Source organism: Passer domesticus, chromosome 4 (genome assembly GCF_036417665.1).
Source record: "Passer domesticus isolate bPasDom1 chromosome 4, bPasDom1.hap1, whole genome shotgun sequence".
NCBI lineage: Eukaryota > Metazoa > Chordata > Aves > Passeriformes > Passeridae > Passer > Passer domesticus.
This window is the reverse complement of record NC_087477.1, coordinates 60239953-60258176: the sequence shown is the minus strand read 5'-3', so window position 1 is coordinate 60258176 and position 18224 is coordinate 60239953. Positions and strand designations below refer to the sequence as shown.

General features: G+C 40.7%; 1 protein-coding gene across 3 annotated transcripts in view; it reads right to left on the bottom strand.

The window, feature by feature from the left end:
• The window catches only part of ATP8A1 (ATPase phospholipid transporting 8A1), a 102179-nt gene extending 87428 nt beyond the window's left edge, over window positions 1-14751 (bottom strand). For 2 of the 3 annotated variants that reach the window (XM_064418292.1, XM_064418291.1), the window contains exons 1-5: window positions 14504-14750; window positions 6811-6925; window positions 5499-5598; window positions 4711-4809; window positions 1729-1774 (exon numbers count right to left, since the gene is read on the bottom strand). In XM_064418292.1, coding sequence (XP_064274362.1) covers window positions 1729-1774; window positions 4711-4809; window positions 5499-5598; window positions 6811-6925; window positions 14504-14552 — 409 coding nt within the window. In that variant the 5' untranslated portion in view covers window positions 14553-14750. Of the gene's footprint in view, window positions 1-1728; window positions 1775-4710; window positions 4810-5498; window positions 5599-6810; window positions 6926-14503 lie in introns of all 3 variants that reach the window. The other variant, XM_064418293.1, reaches the window with a different exon arrangement.
• Window positions 14752-18224: the final 3473 nt, after the last annotated feature.

The following is an 18224-nucleotide window of genomic DNA, read 5'->3' as shown; positions in this document are numbered from 1 at the left end:
CACTAACAATTCTGTGTGTTTAAAAGGCAGCCAAAGGTGGAGCTGCATACCCAATGTACTATGCACATCACTGCTTTTCAGGGTCACAGAACTGCTGAATACATGAAAACAAAGTTAGAGAGTACCATACTGATTAACTTTTTAATTATTGCTTTGACAATAGATTGTACTTGACAATACATCTAAAAATTGATTTTTAGATCATATTTAGATCTAAATCTACATCATTTTAGATTATTCACAATGCTGCACATATGTGAATCTTGCATTAGCTTAAGAAATGTGTTTCTCAGTGCAAGCAGTATTTTATTTTCCTCATCACACCTTTAACTTCGCAGATACTCTCCTGCATGAATGAACATTCAGGAATCCTAAGAACACTTACCAAAGACCCTGATAAGAGATAACCAAGAAGAGTCAGAAAATAGACTAAAAAAAGCCTTTTATTAAAACTTTGTACTCTCTGGACAAAAAGAAAAATTGAAAAGGCATTTTAAGATTTCACTGCAACCAAAACTGTTGTTTGTAATCTCAAAAACTATGAGTGGCTGATGAAAGAATTTTGGATGTTGATATTGTCTTCCTTTGTTTTTTTATGTATTGCTAATAGGTTATCTGTTTCTCCAGGCCTCTGGAGATTTCTATTTCTGTTATTTCAGTCAATAGCTTTGTTTACCCATCCTAATCTCTCCATACCTGCTATGGAGCTCAGTAGTTTCTACATGCTCAATAGTTTCCCAACCTATCTCGCCCTCTCAGCCCAACTATATTTTAAAGTAAAGATTTACATACAATTTAGGTAGGCTTTAAAATTTATGTTTCCAGTATTTAGCAGTCCTACACAATTTTTTATCTTTAAGTGATGAGTACATTTCTCACTAAAAAAATAATGGTTATTTTTATTATATATTTAAAAGGATTCCATGGAAGATGTTTCTCTTTGTGGTATTTTTCATATTTTCTGGAATCAAATTCACATGACACTCATTCCTCCTTCTGTTTATAAAAACAGGACTAATTCCATCAAGAGGTCTACCTCAGAACAAGTAACATTAAAAGCTGAAGAGCAGCAAAGCAGGAACCTAAATTTTGACATACTACCTTGAAAAGCACGTTTAGTATACTAGTATCTACTTCACTTCCTGAGCTAAAATAATCCCAGTTTTATACCACTTTACCAAAATCTATTAAAAAAAACACATGCCAATATTTTGGTTAGGGTACACTGGCTAAGTATCTCATAATTTCTAATCAAACTGGTACATTGATTTAATAAAAAACTCCCAACAAATCAACCCCAAAAAAATTCCATTAGTCTTTATCCACAGCTTTGAAGCAGCATAGAAAGATGGCTCTATTTTTTTGATGCTTCCTTCCTATTGATGCTGAAAAAAAAATTATATTTGTACTCAGATATGCAGACTTTTAATTATAATGTAGGTCTATTAAATATACAGGTGATTACAATCTTCTAATAGTGACAGCATCACCTGTGCTAAATGAATAAATGCTCAAGTTTCTTAGCAACCTCACAACCTTAATCTAGAACACATTCTATTTTGTGGGGCTAACATCACTGCAAATTATTAGTTCAACTGTTTACGTTAGAAATTTTCATGTAATCTGCACATGTGATTTCCCACTCAATGATGTCAGCAGTTCAAGATGTATTACTACCATGTGCAAAAGTTCAACATCCCCCCCAAAAAGGCTTAAAAAATTTCCTACCTTGAGTCTGTTTCTTGTTCACCGCATTATCAGCTTTATGTCTTTTCTAAATTAAAAAATGCAGAGTGGTTAAAGACTTTTGTGGATAAGATAAAGCTTTCATACTTCTAACAAAAAACCCATCTATTACACCCTCCTCCTCATCTATTCAATAAACCACGTAAGTATTTAAACAGGACTATTAATTACTTGCATAGTTATGAACACCAGGAAAGTCACATCCAGTTCCAGGCTAATTGTACTGTATTAAAATATCCTTTCATGTGGGCAATCTCTATCTGGACATGTTCCTTACATAAGGAACTGGTGCATTTCAATACCTAACTTTGCCCTTTCCTGGAACTTGGAGATGACTCTACCACAGCAAAGATCATGGAACACTATCTCCATCTGAGGGTCTCATGCAGACATCTGAAGTCAGGCAATGACTGTGTAAACATCATGACTCCATTTCTACAAAGCTGCCTGCAGACTTCAACAACAGTAACAGACAAACAAATAAAAAATCAACAGCACACGCCTGCAAAGAGGTGATGATGCTCCTCAGTTTTAATATAGCTCTGAAACACCTATTAACAGCCAGCATTTTCAAGGTATGACCAAACTCAGACACAAAAAGCTTAGGAGAGTACTAGTTGAACATGCTATTTAGGATTTTAAAACAGATGTTCAGAATTCATGCCTTGTGATACAAACACAATAGAAGCAATCTTGTAAAATGGAAGAAAAATGGGTCAAGATACGTCAGTGATTTATTGCCAATAAAATGCTGATTTGACTCTGAAGCAGCAGCTCTTAAAAGGCCACCTTGTAACTTTGTAAAATTGAAATATTATTTTTTACTAGATTTTCATAGATAACCAGAAGATATTCCTTTCAAAAAGATGGCAGATAAATAACCTTTGATCAAAGGGAAAACCTAACTTGACCACAGCAGATGTCTTTTTGCCCACAGGGTGAATCTCCTCCATTTTGATAAGGTTAATATCCAGTGCTTTCTGAGGTGTGACAGGTGAAAATTATTGGAAACACTTGACAAACTAACACTGCATGTCACAAATCCTGCTAGCTCCTTTGAAGCATATATGGAAAACACATGCTGTTCATGAATAGTATCTTCTGCTAAAGTCTTTCTCTTAGTATTTCATTCCAGAATGAGAAACATTTGGTTCTTGAACTAAAACTATTATTTTGACAAGTGTATTTGTTGTTATCAGTATACAAGGTTCCCATCCAAAAGCTTTTATATAGATGAAGATTACAATTCATGGAGATCCTAGATGTTTCACTGTGTAAAAAAACTGAGACATAATGAAAGTTAATGGTTAAGAGAAAACCCTTTGAATATTTTACTATGCAGAAAGTGGTCAGCTTTCTCAGCAAAACAATGGTACAGCTGTATTTGTTTTAGGTGTCTCTGTAGCACTTGGTAATGAGAACTTTATTTAGCTAGTATATGCAAAACCCACTATATCTGATATCTGATCCCTGCCTTTCTCCCCTGCCCCACCAAACTGTACACTTCAAGTTACAAAGAGCAAATGGTAGAAATAAATAACAAAAGAAAAGCGAGTGGATGAGATAATTTCAAAAAGGACACTTTGTACAGTAGCAGCATCCTCAGTTTTATATTTGCCTAGACACTGACAGATGGTGTAAGTCTGTAAGCATTAACAGCAGAATGGTTAAAAATATCTAAAAGAACATGAATTGATTTTATGGCTTTTTTTTAAAAAGGGATTTTGTTTATGTAAAGCGAAAGCAACAAAGGCATTTAAGGAGAAGCTGACTGTAAGGCAGCAAAAACTAGAAATGACAAATAGAAGAAAAATATTTAACGTAAACCTCATTGTGTCTTGCAGGACCACATAACTCTGTGATCCAGGAGCTTCAGCAACCTAGGGAGCCTATATCTTGCCTACCATCCATTGATAGAGGTAACTGAGGAGAAAACCGATTAATAAAGGCAGCATGGGACCAACCACTCTCCATCCCAAACCTCCTTTGCAGCTCAACACTCTTCCTCTTGGTCATGTTTCTGCATATACATTGTAATTCTACTCAAAGACAATAAATCCGGTGTTCCCAGGCAGCTTACTGTTTGTGTGCAAGGAAAGACTACACTACCTGCAACCCTTTACAAAACTCAGAGAAGAGCCCACAAATGGGAACACTATTTCTCTAGTGGACAAGACATTTCTGTATCATAACATATCTAATGTCTTGTCCTCCTAATATACCTGCAGAACTAAAATAAAACAAAAGCAGATAAAGAAATTTTTGGTATATAGAATGATTTGGTAAATAATGAAGATAATTTTAATTCCTTAGATACAAAAGACATCAATGAAAAGACTAAATTATTTTAAGCAAGTTAGAGAGACAGGTTTCTATCATACAGTTTTAGTGAAGAAAGGACAAGAAGGTACTCAGAAAACTCCAACATCTTTTGTGTGAAGTAAAACAGAAACTGAAATTCCTTTCTCTCCCTCAAAATAAAATAAATAAAATAAATCAGAATGGATGCTTCTATGTTGACAATGTCCCACCTCTTTTAAAAAAAGTTTTCTTTTAATGCATGAAGAAAGCAAAACAACCACTACCACAGACAGTGACTAGAAAGAGCCTAGGAAAGCCTAGCATAGGTGCCTAACAAGGACCAATTCTATGTCTGTTCCTGGACATCAGGAGTCAGAAGATCATATCTAGCACCAGGAAAATTTGCAATTAGGAAATGCAAATTTCCTAAATGCACTAGACTGGAGGAACAGGAAAAAAACTGAAAAGGCCTATTTCCCATCTGTTTACAAAAACCAAGAAAAGTCACAACAGTGAAACTAAGGATTTCATGCATGGGAACATTAGAAACAAAGAGGTACATCAAATGCTTGGACATGGATTTGACAACTGGGAACCATTTTTGCAATACTATAAATGAAAAATATGATAGGTATTTACAAAATATTGCTACTAAATACTTACAATATCCTCTATTATCTCCTTCACTGCAGCTACAGCTAAAATAAATAAGAGAGGAACCAATGTTGTGTAGCGGCCTGTTGGTGATACATCTGGTATTTGCTATTAAAAAAAAAAAAGAAAAAATATTTTGCATTGGTTGAAAACATTTTTAATACAAGAAACAGTACTTTCTGTGCAAATAAAGACACGTGAATTCACTTTTTAGACATGGTGTTAATTATTTCCAAGAGAGCTTTATAGTCTTCAATTCAAAAGCAGCTGACACAATAAAAGAACATCTGCACTTTAAGCAGTATAGCGTTCAATGGTACTATTTCCAAAGTTTTAGTGTTTGCAGAATATTCACTTTCCTTTTCTGTGTTTCAAACTGAAATAAAATATACATTTATAAAATATAACTAAACTTTCCAATTTAAATTTTTGCTCATATAGCTCAGTATATATACCTCTAGAAGAAATGACAACAACAGGTAACAGTTTTCTGTATATGCCAGATATTTTTAAATGGAATTTTCTTCTCACAAGTATTTTTGACCCAATAGAATTTCAGCTATACTTAACCTGTTTTATAGAAAAATATTTGTGTGCATTTTGTTATCTCCAAGGAGCTAGAAAGCCACAAACCCAAGCATTTTATTGAAGATATGTCTACATGATACAGCTGTTCTGATAGGCCAGCTAGCTTGGAAAGAACAGTACAGCAACCTCAAGTATCTCAGTATCTCTGTCTGTAATATAAATGCTCTCTTAGCAAGTTTAAAACATTAGAATCTTATTGTTGATCTTACCTGAAGCAATGCAATAAAAAGAAAAAATGCATTAGCAGCTCTTCTGAACTGGGAATAAAGGAACCTTGGCAGGAATGTGATTATGTTGTACTTTGCGGTGCTGAAAGGAAGAGACAAAAACACATGCTATTATTACTGAACAAAAATTTCTTCAAATGTATTCTTTCCCTCTCAGCTATACAAGCTTTCAAACAAAACAGTTTGCTTTTTGATTCTAAACTGATAAATACTGGATATTAAGTGTGCTTTTGCTAGGTTGGAAGAAGTGAATAAAATTTATCCTGGCAAAACAATCTCTGCTAAGCCATCCTCACAAAACGTTTGAGCTCCCATCTCTCTGTCAGCCTTTTACAAATGTTAAAGAACAGACCACCAACCATCTAAGGTTCTAAAATAATATATGCAAAAACAATCATGCCAAAAACTTTTAAGCAAAAGACTTCTAAGAATATTTCAACTTCTTTTTAAGTCAGTCATATTTACTTTGACCTTGCATAAAACTGTCAATACAAGGGGGGAATGACTGTATACTGCAGAAGCCCTCTACTCTGTAACCAAGCAAAAGACAGAAGGAGAAGTTGTATACACCAAGAAATAGCATATTAAGTTTCTCAAAGTCATGGAAACCCTCCCCAACCCGTCCCCCCATTATTCTCAATGCCTACAAAATTTCTGCACATTATCAAAGGTACCGTCAGAAAATACACCTACTTGGGACAGAGGTATCTTTGCTGTTCATTTCCTTTGAGTTTTAACAACAGCAGTCAGGATGTTATCAGATCTAAACACACATTACTTTACAAGTATTTACTGTATGACTTAAAATTCATTAAAAGCAAACAAAAAACCCAGCATAAACATAAACCATCAACAAAGTCCCTAAAGCCTGAACCTGAAACTGAAAACTAGCCTCACAGGCAACTACAGCATCTTTGTAAGTGGCTGACTGAAAAAGCCAAGTGTTTCCAAAGCACAAACAATGCTGTGCTCAAGTGCAGTACATCTGCATCAGCATTCAGCTGCCAGGAATAGGTTCAAAGAGGAACTGAACTGAAACCTGAAGAACAAATCCATCCTCTAGAGACACACTGATGGTACAGCTGTAAAGCAGCTGTATCTTCCCCACTCCATTCTTAAAAATTCAGAAGGTTGGGTTTGTAACTGAAACAGCTTACTTGTCTCCTCATTTCACTTCATTCCTCCCTCCAGTTTCTGGACTGTCATTGGTGGCCAGTAGAAATGACAGTAGAATAAATGAAACCTTTTCAATTTTACTATTCAGCATGCAGTGTTCTAGTGTTTTTGTAAATACCTGACGTGATTATTGCAGAATTTGGTTAGCTGGGGCTGATTGATGAATATAGTTCTCACTTCCTCTTGATCAGCTAGGGAAGTTTTCTCTGAAGCATCCTCTGTCTTCTCATAGCCTGTAAAAACACAGCATGATTTTCCATATAAACAGATTTACTTACACAAGAGTCAAGGCACTTCATGAGACAAAAAGGACATTTATTGTGGACGTGAACTCAATGTATTTCCATTTCTCACAGGTAATGACCCCTGAAAAAACAGAAAAGTCTTTTTTATATATTCAAGAAGCTCAGTAAAAACCTGCACTCGCCACTGACCATCCTTACATTGCAAAGATCACTGAGAGTGGCATATCTGTGAGACCTACCAGCTCCCTCTGCATTCATGACTGCATCTTATTAGATCCATGGATTCTTGTATTGCCAGTTTAACTGTTCCCTGAACTGATCACTCTCCACCAAGGAAAGTCTTTTTTGTTTTGGACTTTCCAACTGGTATCAGGATCCTGGGGTTCCTGAAAGCTGATCTTATCAGTAGACACCACGGGAAGAAGACGCTGTTTACTGCATGCTATTCTGCCTTTTGTTCCTGGGCTCCCTGCAGCACGCAGCCTAGAGGCACCACCTTTCTCAGTCATCATCTTCCTGCTGTTACGTCTCAAGAACAAGAATGGTATCTATAACCCCAGGTAGGCTGTGACTATGCCACCTAAGTCCATCTCTCTCTACTCCCCTACAGCCACCTGTTGCTGCTTTGACCTCTTGTAGGTTCACCTTTTCTATATGTGAGCTTTGTCAAGGACTCCTTGCTAATTCATAGAATGGTTTGGTTTGGAAGGAACCTTAGAGATCATGTAGTTCCAACCCTCCTGTCATGGGCAGGGAACCTTCCAATCAATCAGGTTACTCAGAATACCATCCAGCCTGATCTTGAACACTTCCAGGGACAGGGAGTCTGCAACCTCACCAGGCAACTTGTTCAATGCTTACCATGCTTATAGTAAAGATCTTCTTTCTAATAGCTAATCTCTTTCAGCTTAAGGTCATTCCTCCTTGTCCTATCAATAAATGCCCTCGTTAAATGTTCCTCTATAACCTTCTTGCAGGCCTCCTGTAGACACTGGAAGGCTGCTAGGAGGTCTCCTCTGAGCCTGCTCTCCTTCAGGCTGAACTCTCTCAGCCTGTCTTCACATGTGTTCCAGCCCTGTGATTAACTCAGTGGCCTTCCTCTGGACATGCTTCTGTAGGTCTGTCTTTCTTATGCTGGGGGCCCCAGAGGTGGATTCAGTACTCCAGGTGGGGTCTCACAAGAGCAGAGAAGATGGGCAGAGGCACCCATCTGCCCATCGAGGTGCTGACAGCTGGACCTGCTGGTCACACCTCTTTTGATGCAGCCCAGGATGTGGTTGGCTGTCAGGGCTCCAAATGCACACTCAAATCCTGTGGAGCCTCTCTTCCACCAACACCCCAAGTCCTTCTCCTCAGGGCTGCTGTCAGTCCATTCTCCACACAACCTGTATTTGTGCTTGGGATTTCCCTGACCCAGGTGCAGGACCTTGCATGTGGCCTCGTTGAACTTCATGAGGTTCACACAGGCTGTCAAGGTGCCTCCGGATGACATCCCTTCCCTCCAGCATGTCAGCCACATCACACAGCCTGGCATTGTTAGCAGACTTGCTCAATCTCACTGTCCAAATCACTGACAAAATGTGAACAAAAAGGTCAGCTCCCATACTGACCCCTAAGGAATGCCAATTGTCACTGCTTTCCACTGAGCTGTTGATTGCAATTCTTGGAATGCAAACATTCAGCCATTTCTTTATCCACTGGGTGGTCCATCCATCAAATCCATGTGTCTCTAGAAACAAGGATATTGCGGGGAACAGTGTCAAATGCCTTGCTTCATCCAGTCCTTCTGCCACCTTGGCTTGATTTTGTGCTCACTGTGATGGACCAATCTTGAGCTGGAAGGATGTGATCATTGGAAGCCAAGGCCATTAAGCTGGTTAATCTTAATTGGTTGGTCTCATTGGTTAATGAGATTCCTTCGCTTGGTCCAGATTTTCTTTGTGACACTAGCTAGATTATTCCCAGAGAAGTGGCATCAGCATATTCTTAATTTTGTGTGTGCTTAATTTGAAATAGTTTTATTAGACTCACTGACATTCCCAGCACCTGCCTCCACTAGCCAGTGAAAGTTGAGCTTTCTGTATGTTCTTCTATGGACTATGAGGAATCTTGCACCAGCCTGCATCCCAACTATCAACTGTAAAAATTTATTCTTCTCTCCCAAGACTATTCACTAATGTTTTGTCAACCAGTCAGCCACCACCTTGCTGACAACAGGCCTAAGCAGTCTTCAGGCTGGAGCTTGTAAAGTATCAACAGGTATAGTATAAATCAATCACCATCAAGTTTTAACATGCTACCAGTAATGTGTGTATATAGTTGCTCGTTAAAAATACACTGTCCATTCTGTATGAGAATGAGGAAAAGACACTGAAAATTCCTATGTTATAACGCAACTGAATACATCAGAATGTATAGCATATAAAGGATAATTAGGGCTGTACATGAAAACTTAATGCTTATTTCTATCATATTCCATAAATGCTTGCAAACACGTTAGGCAAAACCCAAGCCATTCACCAGTCCATGGGCCCAGTATATTGCCTCTTACCTATTCAAAATGCATTTCAGACACTATTTTGCAAGATCAAGTCTCCACACATTGAGAAAAGGCTCAGCAGAAACTTTTTATTTCATCCCATTTCCTATTCATAATTCACAGGCTCTATTATGGTACAGGAAAACCCCACTACTACATCCACCCTCTGCAATTTCTCTATTTCCTTCCTCTCCTAATGAAAGGCACACACATTCAAACATCAGTATTTATCTCAAGAAGTCTTTCCAGAGGAAGGAAAGCCAACCTAACAGACTGGCCCACCTTAACAGGTGCGAAAAATATACTCAAGGAACCACACAGATTCAATTGGCAGCCTAACTCAGAGAAAAAACCATAATATCTTCCCTAACAACAAATTGCAAATAAATCAGTAACTAATGAAACAAACAAACACAGCCCCCAAACCAATTAGAGCTTCTTTCAACAAGAGCACCCATTGAAGACCATATTTTGACCCAATAATAAATTTGGAATAAATTTTTGATGATCTCTCTTCAAACACTCGGTATTTGCAGGGACTCTTCCTAAACCAGTCCTGATTATGAAGTTTCTACATTAGTAAAACACCAACACTATATTCCATACCCCTAATTTTAACTTTAGGTAGGGCAGTTTAGACTTTTGGCTTTCATTCCTTAAAAGAGTCTCATTTTCACAACAAGATTGTAATGCTATATACAAATATACTACAATATGGAAATAAAGGGAAGGAAAGAAGAACCCAAACAAATTGCCAAAAGGATTTTAATACACTCCTCTTCATCACAAAAAATTTCTTTTTTATTCTCTAAGTAGAGCTTTCAAAACCTTTGAATGCTGATGCTGCAGCCAAGAACCTCTTATACAACTAAGTGCTGTGGTTTAACCTGGCAGGCAGCTAAACACCACATAGTCACTCACTTGCCTACCCCAAGTGCTGCGGCAGACAACCAGAAAAAAGATAAAACTCATGGGCTGAGATAAAAACGGCTTAATAGGAGAGAAAAAGAAGGGAAAATAATGATAAAAGAGCACACAAAACAAGTAATGCACAATTGCTCACCAACCACTGACCAATGCCCATCCACTCCCTGAGCAGCAGGCTGCCAGCCCCCTGCCAACTCTCTCTTTTTTCAGCATAATACCAAAAGGTCTGGGATATCCCTTTGGTCAGCTAGGAGGCAGCTGCCCTGGCTGTGTCCCCTCCTTTACCTTTTGAACTCCCAGCCTCGTCCCCAGCAGGGCAGCATAAGCTGACAAGTCCTTGATTTAGTGTTAAGTGCTTTGCAGAAACAATTGAAACATCAGTGGGTTATCAACATTATTCTCATCCTAAATCCAAAACACAGCATTGTATCTGCTGCTAGGAAGAAAACTAAGTCTATGCCAGCCAATTCCAGAATAGTCTGGTTGCTAGCTCATATTTCTGAAGCACGTGGCATAGTTCAAAGACGGAATTGTTATGAAAAAGAAAGTGTCTTCAGAATTATTTGTTGCAAAGCCATGACAGACCTTCAGTTGCAGAACAGGCACTGGGAACCTGACCCATCAGTCTGTCCTTCTGAAGAGTCAGAGCACAGAAGGACATTTAAATGACCTTCTTGAACCTGCTGGTACTACTGAGATGGCCAAGCCTGTATAGAACTAAACAAAGATTTTTCACTGTTGTGAAACACTGCGATCAAAACACACTTGGCAGAAATAAACCAGATCACTAAATCTGGTAAACTGTTATATAGTCCTAAAGACCAAAAGCAGAAATATCTAAGGATACATTAGGCACTACAAAAACCAATAGTTTACTGAAGACAATCTGATGACCACTACAGAATTTCAAAATACATTCTTTCTTCATGTGAAAGTCATCTTACCTTACCCCAGTTCAGCTTCTGTTGACTAGATTTTGTACAAGAACACCAACAAGAACTAGTTATTACCTACTAGTGTTAGTAGGCAGCATTATGGCATCTCAACTCTCTACCCTTTCTCAAAGACCTAATATAGTTCACTGAACTCCACCAACACACAGAGGAAAAGGATTAATGCTTCAATCTTCAGAGAACCCTAATAAGGCTTGAGAAGAACAATTCCACTTACCCAGAATCTCATCAAAAGAATTACTTGAATGATTCAATTTCATATTATTTAATAGATGCATATATTAACTGGAAGCTATATATAGCTAAAATAACCACAGTTAGTTACTGTATTTAATAAAGCTTTATGTAGGCCACACTACTCAAAGATTCCCCTTGTGTTTTGCAATTGCAGAATACATGACACCAATTTCCTATATTTATTTGAGAGGTCCAGATCTTCTGTGCCTTGAGCGAGATTTTATTGATACACATACCACTTCACAATGGTAAGCAGCACCTATTACTTGCAACAGGATAACAGACACAAAAACCTATTAAAACATGGTTATAAGCATGCTTGGTTATCCTTTATCAGCCACGAACAATTTGCAGAGGTTTGGAAGAATGGCACAAAATCAGTAGCTCCTTTTTGCTCAAATTCCTTTCTCTATGCAGGTAACATGTTGACTTACAAACCCTTAAACACCTACAATTTTTATTTTGCAATAAATTACAGACTGTAGTGTCAATTCTTCTGTGCAACTGCTGACCACTTCTTGAGAATGCTACATGCGCACATCATTCTGACATTTCTGATTTGGTTAGTTTCATCTGAGCACATTTCATTTTTTCTAATAACAGTATCACTATCTCTCCATGTGAGAGAGAGCTTAGTTCTCTCTGAGATGGTGTTCAAGACAGTCCAGCCTGGTAAGGTAGTTCATGATCCATGGAAAAGGTTTCTGAAGCAGGAATGAGTTGCTGCAGGGACAGGAGAGAAAAGTGAGATACTAAGCCCATAGATACAATACCAACATTCTACAATAAGGCAAGTACTACCATCTGTCAGACCCCAAAAGTCTTAGACTAAGGAATGGTCCACACCACAACAGAAGTCATGGAAGCTGTTGTTTGTGATTACAGTATCACCAGTGTTCCAAGAACACAGAGGGACCCTGCCAGTAACAACTCTGCACTGGGAGTAAGACTTTGGTGGAGCTCTCTGAAAGCAGCTTCATCATCACTTGGCATAGTGCTTATCTAAGAGACTTGGGTTGTTGCCAGAACTAGGGTTTGACAGTTCCTTTATGTCCTGGTCAATACACAGCAGAGTGCTGGAGTTCTCTGTTTTAGAAAACAGTAGCATTTATAAAGAGCTGTTTAGAAATGGCAACTATGTAGTCTAACTGTATGGAGTATCTGGACTTGGAAGCACTCATCTCAAAAACAAACAAAAAAAAAGAAACTAATTTATGTTGGTTTCATTGCGAATTATATCTAAACAAAGACTATAGATCCAATTAATTAGTGTCACATTAATATAAGATTAAGAAAACAGCAACAGATTTCAATTTTTTTTGAGTAGTACTATATATACACAGTACGAGTCATATAGAATCAACTTAAAAGTTAAGTTTCTTAAAAGATGCTTTATACCTGCTGTCAGTCCTAAAGAAAGTGGTTTTGGTAAGCTTCTTAAACCCAGTATTTAACTGCTTCACAGCCATTCAACCTTGAAAAATAAACCAGACTTTTTTTTTCCCCCTTTTATTGCAATTTTAAATCTTAGCCAGTTACCTTTAGGGAGCACCACATTTATTCTGTTAATAACCATTAAGAGTTCTGGAATTAGATAATTTTAAAGACAGCATCAATTTTCCCTATTTATTTATGCAATGCCCAGCTTGCAGTGAAAACCAATTATCTGGAACAAGGGTAAGTGAAAAGGAATTGAAATTAAGCACTGAAAAATTGGACATTTAACTAGTCTCATTATATACATCTACTAATCACTATGATTATATAGACTGTTGCTCTGGTTGTAAACACGTATTAGAAGTGTTCCTGAAAGGATTCACCTTCTCTCTGTCTTCTTAGAAAGACGCATCCTTCTATGTCTTTGTCAGTAACATTTCCTAGGCAGAGACAGACCTCCTACCAACCTACTTTTGGGGGAGGAAGGCATATAACATGGTAGAACTGGAAAAGAACATCAATCTAACAGCCCACTTCTAACCTATGTTTCTTTGTGCTTTTTCTTGCACAAAAGTTAAATAAAATATTCTTTCTTTGGAAGAAGGAAAAAAGATACAGAGAGGAAGTTTCTGCCTCCCTATACCAAACAAAGAACAACAAAGCCAAAAAAAAAAAAAATCATCAACTGGATATACGGTTTAAGCAAGAAACTTTTCAGAAAAGGGGATAAATACAGCATAACTGCCTCAATACTTCTTATGCCACTACCGGGACATTTGTTATTGTTACCTACAGCAACCAAAAATCACAGGCAGCCCCAACATACTGCTGCTTTGGGGTCCAAGATTTCAAATGTTACTTCTGCATAAAATAAATCTTATAGTAATGTAATTCCACTGCAATGGTTCTTTTCACAAGGCAGCTGCTGACACATTACCTGAGGTTAAACAAATCCACTTAGGCACGAGACTTCAGCACTGTCCGAAGCTTCCTGGCACAAGCCGTGTATCAGAAACGCTTATTTGCGATGAACAGCGCACACGTACATGTTACACACAAAAGCGGGATTCCGGCTTATTCCCGGGCCGAGGATCCCAGGCCATGAGCCCCCGCTGCCGCTTGGGGCCGGCGGCCGAGCAGCCACACACCGCAGGGAAAGCGAAAGCACCGCTGCCATCGCTGAGGGGCACAAGGCTGCGCGGGGCTCACCGGATACAGACAGCCATAAATGCGAGGCCTCCCCGAGAACACCGCCCCCGCTCACGCCCCAGGCTGGGGTCGCTGCCGCCTCAGCCCCACGGTGGGCGCACGGCACGACAGGAGCCGGGGCTGAGGAGCGCGGCGGCGGCGCGACACCGGCTCCACCGCCCCCTCCCGGCCAGGCGGCGGACACCCCGCCGCGGCTCCGCGCCGGAACGCCGGCCGGGCTCCCCCGTCGCTCCCTGCCGGCGCGGGGAGGCAGGCGGCTCTTACCCTCTGCGCGGGAGCGGATCTCGGACACCGTTTTCTGCACCGCCGGCATCGCCGGGGCGGTGGCGCGGCCGCCTCCCTCCGACGGCGCGCCCTGCACCTGCCGCGCGCCGGAGCGCGCCCTGCGCCGCTGCGAGGCCCGGGGCGAGGGCGGCGGGTCCCGACGGCGGCGGCTCCTCCGGCAGCCCGAGGCGGCGGCTCCGGCAACCCGAGGCAGCGCCTCTCCCCGGCTGCGCCCGTCCCCGCTGGCGCCGCCGCTGCTCACTGACAGCCGCGGCGCCCGCGCTCCGCACTCGCCGGCCCCCTCCGGAACCTACCAACTCCGCCCTCCCCCCGCGCCTCCCCGTCCCGAGGCGTCCCGCCGCTATCTCCCTGTTCCCCGTGCTCGGGCTTGTCGGGTCACCGCGCCTAACCGGGCACCGGCACTACGGCGGTGTGTGTCCCGCCTCTGGAGCGAGCGAAGGGCTTCCGAGGCGCCCCCCACCCCGTGACGCGGGGGAATGGAACGCGCCGAGCCCTGGGCCGCTGCCCGGCGCTGGGGGCGGGCGGGGAAGCCCCGGGCAAGGTCGCCCGGTGGCTCCGGCAGCCGCGGCGGGCGGGGAGTGCTGCGGGCCAGGCGGGCTGAGCGGGGCCCCGCCGAGCGTGTGCACCCCGCTGGCCTTGCCGGGGGGCAGGGGCGGGGGGCAGCGCCTGGCGGCGAGCCGGCAGAGCCGCTCAGCCGTGCTTATGTGTAGAGCGGAGCCCCCGACTCCCTCCCTCCCTCGGTCTCGGGCGCGGTGGGGGCCGGGAGGCGTTCATCCGGAGAGGGAATTGAAACGGTGTTCCATAGCCTTCATTCAGGCGAGGAGCGTGTTTGTGCCACGCTCTGTTTGACAGGCAGCCTTCAAACTCTCGCCCGACTTTTTATTTTTAATCTCAGTCAGGATGCCGCAGCTTGACAGCCGTGAGTCAGTGTGAAGCCGAGCGCTGCTCCCGTGTGGGCTGTTGGGAAGGAGGTCCCAGCCGCAGATGCCTCGGGCGGAAGCAGCAGCAGCGCTTTCGCTTCCAGACCGTGACTCCGGGCTGACGGCAACAGGCTGAGCAGTGCCGCACGCCGTGCCCATGCCTCGGTGGAAAGCAGCCTCGGCAAAAACGGGATGCAGAAGAAAATAGGAAAGGTGATGGGATTTGGAGGCAGGTCTGCTTGGCGTAATTACGTCTTGTATCTGTTTCAGGCATAAACCATACTATGGCTGCCTAGATGATGATGGAATGGAATAAAGCTACTATTGTCTCATGAATCTTGAGTGGTTTTGAGGCTGACGTGTCCCCTAAAGGCCACCATTGTGTCCTCAAGAAAGTACATAACACAGCTTACAGATGTGGGATTGCTGCTGTGTTCACTGGAGAGCATATACACCCCCTATAAGAAAATAAGAGATATATAGTCTTTCTTGACAGCAAGAGAGTGAATATTTGATAAAAATGTATAAATTTAATCTCTGTAAATGGATCAAGCAAAACATGTTGATGTTGTTGGTGTTTAGGGTTTAGTGATGGGCCTGGCAGTATTATGCTAGTGGTTGGAGTCAATGGTCTTAGAGGTCTTTCTCAGCATTAATGATTTTATGATTGTATGAAGCAGTGCATCATTCATGGAGGAAAGTGAACCAAGAATTTGTTTTTCTTAAATGCTGAGCTCACGTGTCAAGGAAGAGGAACACTTTGCTTCAGAGAAGACTGCATTAGGAAATAAATACTGTGGATTTCTTTCAAGTCACCAGGTCAGAAAACCTGCTCGAGGGTATCCTTCAAAAGGGAATGCTCTTCTGCATCATCCTATGCAGCAGTCTGTGTGGGTTGTTTGTGTTTTTGTGCGTTCTTTCTTTTCTGAACCAGAAACAAAGGTTGTAGAAAGATGTCTCTTCATGCATTTTTCTGGTAAAACAAAAGTGCCTGGAAATAGCATGCATTGCTCATCCAGTTTAAAGAAATACTCAGTGTGGGTCAGTCAGCCGTGGGCAGTCTTGGCTGGTGCAAATTACTTTCAGCAAGAAACAGCTTCTAGTTTTCTGTGACATTCCATTGAAGCCTGACTGAAGCAGTTATTTTGGGGTCTCATGTATATACATATACATATGTATATATATATATATATATATATATATATATATATATATATATATATATATAAATCTCCCAGAATCAATGGGGCCCTTTTGTGGAAGAGAATCTTGAGGAGGGTGGGAGTGGTGGTTTGCAATTTCTAGCAGCTTCATTATTGTTAAAAGGCTGCAATGGAATTGTGAAATTCACTATAAGCAATATACATGCCAGTCAACATGCATTTCCTCCCAAATTACTGCAGTGCTGGTGACAAATAGGATTGTCACTTAAATCCACATTTGGATGCTATTTTATGTCTAAACTGGGTTTTTTGGCTGTAATATCCCTGGCAAGTAGAGCTTATTACTGATACCTTTGGGCAGCTGGAAGTATACCCTCTTGAGAACAGAAGATACTATAACAATGCTGCCAAGTGTTATTTAAAATTGTGAATAGTTATTTTACAAATAAGGCCACTATCTACCTCACAAAACAGTGCAGCAAAAAAATTACTAGCCTTAATCTTGGTATACTTTTGTGTACTCTGAGGTACTATGAAAGCTTAAAAGTCCTTTTTATTTTTTTTTTAAGAAGAGGCCTTTTTTGAAGTTATAGTATGAGTAATATTTGAAAGAATAAGTAAGGTTCTTGCCATCAGTTAAGAAATTCTCCATTTTTCCAGGTTTTATTCTACAAAGTCTCAATGGTAAGACAAACACGTTTAACCATTTAGTTACACAACAGACAGTTCATCCAGATGTCATCCAAAGAATGCAACTCAGCTCTATATTTCCTAACATTCCCTGTCCACTTGCAACATTACTCCAGGAGAAGAACAGTATTGTCTATTTCTTCATTTCTCCCAACATGATCTGCTAGCAAGACCAGCTGGCCCTTATATTTATTTCTTTCCTTTGGAAGACAACTGTATGAGCTCCATCCTTTCACCTCTTATGTGTAAATTGAACCTGTGTTACTCAAGAAGTTTCCATCTCCGCATGCCACCCTGCCTGTTTTGATACAAACAGGTCAGAAAAGGCTTCTGCAGCTTTTTAAGCTGAGACTATGCTTAGTTTATGCACTTGAAAATGTGCTCTATATTTAAGGAATCCAATATTTTGCTTTGGATCATCACTTGTTTGGAGTGTACATGACAGGACTGCAAAACAGAAGCAAGCCAGTCTGCTTTCCAACATAGCTATAAATTAAACAATATGCCTATATTCTGCTTTAAAGATTAGATGACACTCTTAATTAAGTTTTCTCTTCAATTTCAATGTGTATTTTGAAATATGTGGAAGCTCTGGTGGAACAGATAGAAATTTATTAGCATTAATTTGTTAGCACACCCTACCTTTTGGAACAAAAGATGACAGAAACCTCGTTTTTAAAATATATGCAGAAAAATTGCATATTCATTGAGAGGAATAAGTTATTTCAGACATAAAATGTCTTGCAATGACAGCTGAAATGTTGAGCTAGTAAAAGAAAATTGTGAAAGAATACACGTTTATACATATGTCAAAAATATCACCTTCACTATGCCATAGTTTGATGATTTGACTGAGTTATGATGATCCAGTCTTACATCACCATTTCATCTGTAATGGCTTTCAGGGATATAGACTGCTTAACCCAA